Here is an 11,747-nt window from a genome sequence, read left to right as displayed (position 1 = left end):
TAATGAAGAAAATTATCAGTATTTGACCCATATCATAAATAGGTGAGTTTCTACTTTGGTCTGCAGAGACTTTCTATATGAAATATTACCACTTGCTGAAATCCTGTTATGGGATTAGCCTCTGTTCTTATCAACTAACATATTGTCCTTAAGCAACCTGTTAAATCACAAGCTCAAACATGGACATCGTAACATTTGCCATTGCTTGTCTCAAAAATAATGGGACTGCAGGTGGGAGGACATATATGAACACAATAGCATTGTACATCACAACAGGCTTACATGCCAGGATTATGTACACACATGTGTATATTTGTCGTGTCCCACTCCTCCGCTGACGGCCGGGTCAGGGAAATCCGAATCAGGCTTGCCTCTGCAGCTCTGCCCAAAGTCCTAGCAAAGTCCTCAGAGCAGGCAGGAGACCAGTAAGTGACTTCAGCAAGATAAGTTTGACTTTGCCTGACTCAGAGACTGCCAGAAAGCAGATCCTTTATATAGGCCATGGGGTGTGGCTCCATGACTCAGCACTCATTAAGGCCTGCCCCTCCCTTCCTTCTGTTGCCTCCGCGTATCCAATCTTCTGATGCGAGGGTCACTCCAATCAGCTGTTGTTGGAAGTAAACTTTCCTCAGGCTCACATGCTGTGGAGGAGGGGGAGGGGTCTAGCTGCTCCGTTTGCCTGGGCATGGAGCCAGGGCTGGGGCCGGGGGATGCTCCCTCCTCTGCAGCCTGCTTGGGCATGGAGCCAGGGCTGGGACCGGGAGGTGCCCCCTCCTCTGCAGCTTGTCTGGGCATGGAGCCAGAACTGGGGCCGGGAGGCATACATTCCTCCGTGTTCGGGAGCAGATAAGCAGACCCTGGCTGCGGTGAGAGCGGACAAGACACAACAATATTGTTTGTATTCTGCATTTAACTAGTGCATGTCCACTATCAGGTATCAGATAGCATGTGTGTCCGATCATCACAGTTTAGATTCAGTAGAATCAAATCTAGATTGTAGAGTCATCCTTCTTTAAACAGGAACATGTGCAAATTAGTTTATTTGATGGACTGCTTGAGATAACTTTTTTTTTAAAAAAACCTATATAAAATATTTGAGTCTTGGCAAGGTTAGTTTCAGTAATTTATTACTTTATAAACAAGGTTAAACAAATGTTACTGTAATGTACTTCACAGCATAGCCACTTATTGGCTGAAATAAATTTGATCAACACATCCATTCTGAGATTTTATTATTTTCTTTAACCACCAATCTACAAGTTACCACTTTCAGTTTAAAACTGCTGGCTTTTGAGAATCAATCTTATTTACATTACTCATCCACTCTGGATCCTAGGGCTATTTTCTGTACATACAAATCTCATTTAAATTGTCTTAACAAAAAGCATGCACGTCCTCTCTTTCTTCCACCATTAAACCTAAGCTCAAGGTTAATTCTTAAAATCTGAACTGTTTTTGAAGGCCACCCCAGCCACCTTTATCTAAGCCTGTCAGATTTTTCTGCATTGAGCACGAAGATCTAAAGATGACCTTTAAGATGTTCAGTTAGCCATACACTGCAAGTCTGATCAGGATCTCCCACACTAAAGTACAAGGACAGAGCAGTATATGGGATTCAGTCATAAAATTCTAAATTAGATCTGATATCAGTTTTGATTATGGCAAATTGGATTTGATAACAGCATGAAATATTAACAGATAATTTTATTAACCTTCTGTAATAACCAATAAAATAATCAATAATCTGTAATCAATATATTATGGCCAAAAATTTTCAATGAAGAGGCCTTTACAGGGAACTTATTTGGCAATAATAATAATAATAATAATAATAATAATAATAATAATAATAATAATAATAATAATAATAATAATAATAATATATTCAGTATATATAATAAGGATTATGGGGATGACATGCAGAAGTTAGAGGTATTTTTGCTTAGATACTATTATAGGTAGACCTTGATTTATGATAATTGAGCCTGGAATTGCACTCAAAAATCATGCCCGTTATTAAGTGGATCACTGTGTGACTGGACTCAATTTTACTACCAGTTTTGTGGCGGTCATTAAGCAGATATAGCAGTCATAAACTGAACACCACAGTCATTAAGCAAATCCATTGGGTGGAATGGACATTTTTGCTCAAATTGGAAGCAAACATCAGTTTCTGGCAAAAAAAATATTGTAAATCATGGTCACGTAACCACAGAACACTGCAAATGGATGTAATTGTGAGCTGGTTGCCAAGCGCAAGGCAATCATGTGATCATGCAGGGGTCTGGTCACTGGAAATTTGAATTCAAATCATAGGTAGCCCTAGGGAGGTCCAGCATAATGTCAAGTGGTCACTAAGGAAGCAGTTATAACTCAATGACTACTTGTATGCTTTTGTATCAAAAATTTTAAAGTATAATTCTAATACTATATATAAAGATTTTAGGTTTTTTTATCTTGCCTCCCACTCCTTGATTTCTTGATATAATAATATTTGATGAGATTTTTGTTTATCTCAGATTCTTGTAACTATCTAAGAGACACTTGCCAGTAGTTTTTATTCAATCTTGACGTGGGTATAAAATTCAGCACTTCATTATAATAAAGAAAAAGAGGGGGGAAATTCCTCAGAAAAAATGGATGTGTGGAAAAACTGAAATACATTTAAAGCATATTGTAACCATTCCAAAATAATTTCAGATTACTAAGAACAGAGCTAAATTATCTATAAATTGGACTGTTGATAAAATCAAGTTTGTTACAAAGTTGTAATTAAGTCATAAATTAGGAAATATAGACCATTCCCATAAAGCATGGATCCCCAAACCCTGAGTCATGGCCTGGTACTGGGCCACAGCCATTCAGAACCAGGCCATGCAAGTGGAGCTGCTTGTGCAAGCATGCACACCTGCCACTCACACAGAACCATCCCCTCTCCTCCCTCCCCCAGTAGTGGGTTCCACTTATCTTCTCTACTGGCTTAGAACTGTGAGTGTGCACGGCACTTCTGCACATGTGCAGAGCATCCATGATGACATCTGGGTGGGTGGGCAGAGCCTCCCGCCACCTCCATTACCAGTAGAAACCCACCACTGCCCCCACCCACCCACCCCGCCGCCAATCCTCCAAGCCGGAAAGATTGGAGACCACTGCCATAAAAGATCACATTTGTAAGAATTTAATTCTTAGATGTGTATCTTTAAAGTATATTAATTTAAAGTTCAATATAAAGAACACACCTTGAGAATTGCATGTGACCCTAGATAAGTCTTCCTGCTATAGTTTTACAGGTCTGTTGGGAGAAATAATGGATTTCAATCCAAAATCCTTGTCCTAAATATTTTATTCATCAGTCAATTGTTTTTCTTTTTCATTTGTTTGGAAGAAAAATAAAGAAAGACCTTGCAGACCTGGGGAGAAATGAGACAATGCAGGTTAGTGGATGTTTTTCAACTTTCCTGTCTAGCCACACTTATTCTCATAATCTATATAACAAACATAAAGCACATCCAGTTACGGGGGCGGGGGCAGGGCGGGGAGATTCAGCAGTTGGGTTGTTAGTTTATCTTTGAAAATGAACACAATCTGAAAAGTGTGCTCTGTTTTGTTTTGTTTTATTTTGTTTTTTTCTGATGAATCTTTTTGGCTCTCATACTCCCACTCACCTTCCATCAGAAAAATATAGTACCCTCAAGTAGAGTAATGAACGGAACTCTCAGATTATTATTTTGGAGGCATAATGGATTTTCACTGTTTTTAATGGGCTCACACAAAGAGGCTTTGTGAGGCATTTTGCAATTCACACAAATAGACCAGTAAAGAGTCAATGTTTGTTTTTTGTAATTAACTGCAGACACATGTCAATTTTTCTATAGACTTTTACGAGTTGGCCATTAAGAGATGCACTAACCAGATTTTAAAAAAGAACGACTCATTCAAGTTTTCATTTTTACAATGAAGTTTCGTTAAATAGGGGAGCATAAAACAAAAGGATATCTAATATTTATTTATTTCCATTACTTAGGACAGGTGATTAATTTAGAAAATAATTGGTGTAGGGCTGCTGCAGGACCATCTGAATCTCACATGTATATTAATTAGCAACTCTGTAGCCCACGGTGAATGTGCCTTTAAAAACGCAGTGAGAAAGAAGCATTACCAGGGAATTAAGCTGTGGCATACGAGATACACAGATTGAGAATGGGAAATAAACTAAAGTTGTTTCTGTTCTGGTTTCTTAGTCACTATTTTATGGGTTATAATGTTCCTAATTTCTAAAGAACTCATTAAACTGTACAAGCAGTTTAAACTTTAAATCAGTGTTCAATGACATCAACATGCCCAAAAATTACAAGTCACTCCAGATGCCATCCCTGGAACCTCCAATTTAAATATTTTTAATTCATTTTTTAAAATAATATTTTGAATGGGCAAGATCTTTCAAGTTCTTGAGAATGAGATTTCTGAGTAACCGTATGATAATTCAAAGTCTTGCAGAATTGCATTAATTGCATTATTATTTCTATGTATCAGTGCCTGCAAAATTGCATTAAAGTGCAGAGCTTCTGAAATGATAACTGGTACTTGATTTTTATTAGTTCAAGAGTGTATTGCATCCCCTGTAGTTCTGAATAGGTATATATTGGAACCATAAAATGCAGTATTAATTCTCAAAGAACACAAGGCATTGCTGTCTAGGACAATCTGAAAAAGCAGCAGTAGTGGAACATGCTCTGCCTTGTATAAGACACACAGTCCAATTTGAAGACACATATATGTGGGTATTGGCAGCCACATCAAACTACCCTGTGCAATTATAAAGATCAGGAACCAGCTTTCTTGGACTTCTGACATGGACCAATCAGAGATCAGGTTCCAATACAAGAGTCCAATTAGGCTAATTCAGTTGCTTGTGAGATAACAAGAGATATAACTCAAAGCAACTTATTCTGTCTCCAAAGATGCCAACTACAGTTGCTGGCAATGCTAGAACAAAAATGATATTCAGAATAAAAGAAAAATAGACCATGGCCTTTCAGCCTGATAGCACATTATTGCTTCAATATGTAATACAAGCAATTAACACCAATGGAAAATCAACAAACTTATAACTACCTCTAAATTTCATACTGAACTTCAGTTTTGGCAAAACGTCTGCCTCTATAATAGGCACCTGCCTATTTGTACAGAAACTATCTATAAAAATAAGATATTTAGGCAAACCCCCATCAAACTGACCTATGCATTGGGGTTCTGTTAGCTTTTCAAAGCTAAGTAGAGTTTTTCCATTATCTACCCTTAATAGCTTCAAAATCAATCTGAAATTGAGTTGATTTTTGATGTCCCAATTTGTCTCTGAATGGAATCTTGTAGCTTGTGAATACTTCTGATTGTAACTATATGTTTAAAATATGTTTGGCATGATGTCACATTTTTTTAGAAAAGGACATAGCGACACCACTTCATTTTTTTATACCTCTGCAAATATTGAAGTTCATATGCATGCACATAGTTCTCCTACATGCAAAGATCTTTTCTTCCATTAAGAGGAGCAAGACAGTTCTTATTGTATGCGCATTCTCCATTTAAATGAATCATGGGAATAAACGGGTTGTGACACCACAGTTGTGTTGTAAAGTATCTTGACAAAGGATAATGTGGCAAGGCCTCAGAAACAATCACCTCCCCCAGTGGATGAAAAGAGAAAACAGCATATTCACTTAGTTTGATCTTGGTCGCCTTTAAAGTCCTGGTAATAAAGTCATTAGAAAGTCAGTTCAGTGTAGTGGTTAAGGCATCAGACTAGAAACCAGGAGATTGTGAGTTCTAGTGCCACATTAGGGACAAAGCTTACTAGGTAACTTTGGGCTCATCACTTTCTCTCCACCCTAGAAAGGAGCCAATGGCCACAATGACCACTTTTGAAAAACTTTGCCAAGAAAACTGCAGGATTTCTCCAGGCAGTCTCCAAGAATCGGGGGGGAAAGATCTTATTATAACTGTTCACTGTACTGCCATTTATGTGTTATCATTTACAATATTTTGCAGTTATTGTAACATTATTTTGAAATTTTCATGGTGAAATTCATGGTGATTTTTCTTTCTCATCTACTGCTCTCATTCTACTATATCATTTTCTCCTTTGAATTAAACTCTACATAAAATCTAATATAAACAGTAAAGGCAAATATCTTTGGGAAAGCTGATCAATGTTTAAAAAGCACCTAAAGAAATGTTACTTCTATCTACAGATCTTCTTCCATTTTTATTTTTATTTATTTGCTAGGCAGGATCCTTCCTTTTGTGCATTTTTAAAAAAACAGATTGCCACACCTCCAATGCCATATTTTATAGGCTACACAAAGTGCACGAAGCTATAAACAATAGCAACTGAATAACAAAGGTCAAACATTTATACTTGATCTTTTGTCACTGATTCTGCAGAGGAAGAAGTTGTTCCATAAAAAAAGGCTATTATCTGATAACCTAATACAAAGATATCTTTAGAAATTGTACATAAACACTAGAACTATAACCAAAAGCAAGTAACGTGGCATAGGCCTTAGATTCTTGGTTATGTCAGAGTCTGGGTGTAAATGGCTACAATCAAGATGAAGAACTAATTTGGCATATATATAAAACTCAGGCAGAAGGCTATAAAGTAGACATTCATGACCATGAAATATAGTGTAAACGTGCTATTTTCTTTTTCCTGAAATGTATAAACCATGCAATCGTAAGAAATATTTCCTCTTAAAGTGATAAATAAAACATCTACCTGTTATTCATTAATTAACCATTAGGTATCCAAAATGACTCTAAAATTCTCCCAGGAAGATTTTCTTGTATAGGTTTACTGCAATTTCTGTTATGAGAACAAGGTGTACTTGCAGGATCAAAAAATATTTCTTCCTCTAGGCCAACGGCCATTCTCACAAGAATATAGAATAACAGAGTTGGAAGGGACCTTGGAGGTCTTTTAGTCCAACCTGCTTAAGCAGGAAGCCCTGTACCATTTCAGACAAATTGTTATCCAATCTCTTAAAAACTTGGAAAAGTTGGAGCATTCACAACTTCTGGAGGCAAGTTGTTCCAATGGCTAATTGTTCTAACTGTCAGAAAGTTTCTCCTTAGTTCTAGGTTGCTTCTCTCCTTGATTAGTTTCCACCCATTGCTTCTTGTTCTACCCTCAGGTGCTTTAGAGAATAGCTTGACTCCCACTTCTTTGTGGCAACCCCCAAGATATTGGAACACTGCTATCATGTCTCCCCTAGTCCTAAACTAGACATACCCAATTCCAGCCACCGTTCTTTATATGTTTCAGCCTCCAGTCCCCTAATCATCTTTGTTGCTCTTCTCTGCACTCTTTCTAGAATCTCAACATCTTTTTTACATCGTGGCAAAACTGGATGCTGTATTCCAAGTGTGGCTTTACCAAGGCATTATAAAATGGTATTAACTTTATAAAAGAAATGAAGAGGATCCAATATTTTCCTTATTTACAGTTTCATTCATTTTCCTAGCAATGGATCTGTTCCTTTTTGTCAGTCTGCCTATATCACAAAGCACTGGGAATATGGTGTAGACTAGAGGACTGCACTTCATATATGCCTAACAAATTAGGTTGGGAACAAGAAACTGAATTGACCAGCTTATTCAGGACAAAGCAATGTAAAGATTTTGAAACTGTAAGGAACTCTTCCTTCAGGCTCTCTGAGTCTTCTCAAGAGAGTCACAAAAGAACAGAGCAGTATCAAACACCTGATATAATGCATTATATAAGATTCCCATGGATGTAAAAAAGGCCAGTGAATAAATGAAGCAATAAAAGCATACATAGAGAAAGGCAATTAAAACTTGAAATAATAGTAACTGCAAAAGAAAATACTGTGAAGAAGATTATTAAACAATTCAAATGGCAATAAAAGATGTTTTAAATCACCTATTCATTAGTTTAAACATTCCCATATCAATACTAAAAATGATAACACTTGCTGGTTATTTAATAACCAATACCAGCAAATATGTAAACATTTTACTACAAAGCAATCATCTTACTGAGATCAAGAGGTTTATTTCAGGTTAATTAGCTTATGAATGGTATCCCTATAATAATTTAATGGATTGCCTCAGCAACATTTATATTAGCAATATTTAAAAAAATAAGTACAGATGAAAAAATAATCCATCTTTTGTTTTGCAGTAATTAGCTAGCTTCACCCAATATTCCCAAAATGTGGCTTGTTTGTAGTTCTTTGCAACTAAAACTAAAGTGATATATATCTCAAAAGTCTGCATATAACCATTATAAACTCAAAAAAAATTTAAAAAGTTGCTACTTGATCAATACATTTATAAATTTTCTATTTTGTTGCTTCTAGATAATAAAAGGGAATATTTAAAAAAAATTGCAAAAAATCTAAAAACAGGATTTTTAATTTCTAACTATAGGTAGTCCTCAACTTGTGACCACTGTGGAACCCAAAATTTCTGTTCCTAAGTGAGGCAGTCATTAAGTGAGTTTTGCCCCATTTTACGACCTTTCTTGCTACAGTTGTTAAGTGAATCGCTACAGTTGCAAAGTTAGTAACATGTTTTTTAAGTGAATCTGGCTTCCCCATTGACTTTGCTTGTCAGAAGGTTACCAAAGATGATCACATGACACTGCAACGGTCATAAATATGAGCCAGTTGTCTGAATTTTGATCATGTGACCATGGGAATACCGCAATGGTCATAAGTGTAAAAAATGGTCACATATTTCAGTGCTGTTGTAATTTCAAATGGTCGCTAAATGAACTGTTGTAAGTCAAGGACTATCTGTATTCAACCTACAACATATCAATCTGTTTTCTTGAGCCTTCTTCTAGAAATATGAAGTATATACATATTACAGGTAGTCCACGACTTTTAACAGTTCATTCAAAGCAGTGGTAGGATCCTACCAGTTTAACAAATAAAAACTCACCTTCCATGTTAGTGCTAGGGGATTAAAACAGCTTTGGCAATCCGCTCTGCTGCGCTAACCAGCTGTGAAGATATAGGTAAGTAAAGCGCAGGGGCAGGCAGGCAGACCCAGCAGATCGATGGAGCGAACCAGTTTACTCCTAGCTGATCATAGAAGTTACTGGTTCGCCCAACCTGGTTCGAACCAGTAAAATCCCAGCCCTGATTCAAAGTTACAACAGCACTGATAAATGTCTGTTTAACTTAGAATTATACAATGACTCTGTCTACTCAGAAATAACCCAAATTGGAATCAGCGGCACTTTGTGCAAAGCCGTATTTCAAAAAACAGCAGGTGGAGCCTGGATGCAAACTAAATGCATTTTCATTTCAATCTTAATAGATTAAAATTAAACATTATTATCCTGTAATTTGTTTAATTATTTCCCGTTCCTATGTGTTATGGTCCAGGTTCTGGCTTCAGGACACTAAGTATTTTTATTTTATTTATTATTTAGAAATTTTATTAAATTGACAAGCCATCTAACTCCATTAAAACTCTAGGCAACATACAATATGCGAAATTTACAATAAAACAACTTATACAAACACAAAAAGAACACCTACAGAAAGAATCGCCATCTGACAAAGCAGGTAACGCACAAGGGATGTCTCTAACCTATGGCCTGAAAAAAGATCCAAGTCTTAAGAGTTTGTCTAAATAAGGCCAGGATGGCAGCCATAGAAATTTCTGGAGGGTGTCATTCAAAAGGAGCTACAACAGAGACGGCCCAATGGGTCCTATTTTCAATGTGGTGGCAATGCTTAATCAGGGAAATGCCATTCTTTTGTAAGATTTTCAAGTCCCATAAGCAGCCTTAGAATCTCAGGTGGTTTATCTCCAGTTTACACTTAAACTATTAAAAGTAAAAAAATATATATTAGCATATAACATTGCAAAAGCAACCTAAAAGTTTCAGTACCAACACATTTCCATTTTCAGTAATAAGACATAAGCTATTATAAAAAGACATGAATGAGAAAGCCAGTGACTAAAAGTGCATTGATTTAAGAATGCTTTAATAATAAAACCAACCTTTAAGGCTTTAAAAAAAATAAACAATGAGGAAACTGCCAGATCAGAGGCCCAGAATCTTATGGTGCTTGTGTGCATGTTTGGAATTTTAAAAACAAGCTGAATGCATTTTCAAAAAGATCGGCATTGCTTATGCGAGTGCCTTATGTGAGACAGTAAGGCAAAGAGAGGAAATGATGACACAGGAATCATGACATCACACAAATTGCATGGTTTATACCCTTATTTCAGACTTCGTGACATTTCATGCCATTTGAACGATGATGTCAGGCCACATGTAATCATCCTGAGATTCTCACAGCTTGTTACAAATGCAGCTTTTGTTAGATCGCCAAATAAATGCTGTCATGGGGATGCAACCAAACACAAACCACTAATATACAGAACATTCCTGTCTGCATGCAGCTATGGTCCTGTCACTCAGTGCCTGCGAAAGTGCAATGTCATAGCCCTGTGTGACTTATTAATAATGCATTTGAGAGAAGTGAGCTGTTAGCTGTAGATGACAACCAATGGTGTTCTGTTGTCTTCCCTGCAAATCTGCAAGAAACCCAAATGTCTCTTTTGCCCCATTTTTATTCCAAGAACACCATCACAGGACACAACAGCCTCACATTCAAGATTGCAGGTATCTTCACATATTCGTCCTCTAATGTAATACATTGTATGGCATAATCTGCCAGCAGTGGCCTTATGGATTCTGCATTGGTCAAACAGCTCAGAATTGTGTTAAATGGACATAAATTTGATTCAAAACAAGGACAAAATACTATCAGAGCACTTTAATCTCAAGGTTAGGAACAAAGGAACTGTGCCAGCATTATAGAGTGAGAGACTGCTGAGCTCAAACGCATCAGAAGGTTTCACACTATCTCAGAAAATATTGATAAACACAATGGCTGATAAAGTAAACTACATTTCATGACACCTTATGCTTCTTAATAAAAATTGCTAGTCTGAAAAGGTACTAAATAGATGCTCCACAATTCATATGGAATCCGGAATAATTCTTGAAAATAAAAACAGTGTAAATACTTGTCTTTGTGGAACTACAGATTTCTATGTTTACAATTAAAAGGGGGTTTTTTATGTAAAAAGATGAGGAAAAGATGTTATGCTGTGCAAAGATTCTCCTAGCTTACACTGAGGACCCAAACAAAAGACAATCTACAAAAACATACTTTGTCCTAGTATAACCGATCCCTAGTAAAACAATAGTAACAGGAGGTAGGGAAATTCAGCTAATGGAGAAAAATCATTACTTGCCAAACCTGGGACCTTGTTCTGGGCAGACCAATTCTTCTTTTTAACTCCCTTTTTCTCTCCCATCTATTCTAAAATAAAATAAAAAAAACAATTGCTACCATCCTACCTTCCACTGAGGACCTGTATACTGCACAAGTCAAAAAGAGGGCTGTGGAAATATTTACAGACCCCTCGCATCCTGGACATAAACTGTTTCAACTCCTACCCTCAAAACGATGCTACAGAGCACAGGACAAGACACAGGAACAGTTTTTTCCTGAATGCCATCACGATGCTAAACAAATAATTCCCTCAACACTGTCAAACTGTTTACAAAGTCTGCACTAATATTAATCTTCTCATCATTCCCATCACCCATCTCCTTCCACTTATGACTATATGACTGTAACTTTGTTGCTTGTATCCTTATGATTTATATTGATATTGTTTCCTGATTGCTT

At 36.7% G+C, this 11,747-nt stretch overlaps 1 protein-coding gene across 22 annotated transcripts in view; it reads right to left on the bottom strand.

The window, feature by feature from the left end:
* SOX6 (SRY-box transcription factor 6) overlaps positions 1 to 11,747 on the bottom strand; it is a 517,338-nt gene that overhangs the window by 319,477 nt on the left and 186,114 nt on the right. For 4 of the 22 annotated variants that reach the window (XM_058158917.1, XM_058158919.1, XM_058159069.1 and 1 more), the window contains one exon: positions 3,240 to 3,410. The exons of the other annotated variants lie outside the window; for them this stretch is intronic. In XM_058158917.1, coding sequence (XP_058014900.1) covers positions 3,240 to 3,253 — 14 coding nt within the window. In that variant the 5' untranslated portion in view covers positions 3,254 to 3,410. Of the gene's footprint in view, positions 1 to 3,239; positions 3,411 to 11,747 lie in introns of those variants that run through there. 22 annotated transcript variants of the gene reach the window in all.

Source organism: Ahaetulla prasina, chromosome 1 (genome assembly GCF_028640845.1).
Source record: "Ahaetulla prasina isolate Xishuangbanna chromosome 1, ASM2864084v1, whole genome shotgun sequence".
NCBI lineage: Eukaryota > Metazoa > Chordata > Lepidosauria > Squamata > Colubridae > Ahaetulla > Ahaetulla prasina.
The sequence above is the reverse complement of the archived record's forward strand: the minus strand, read 5'-3'. Positions and strand labels throughout refer to the sequence as shown.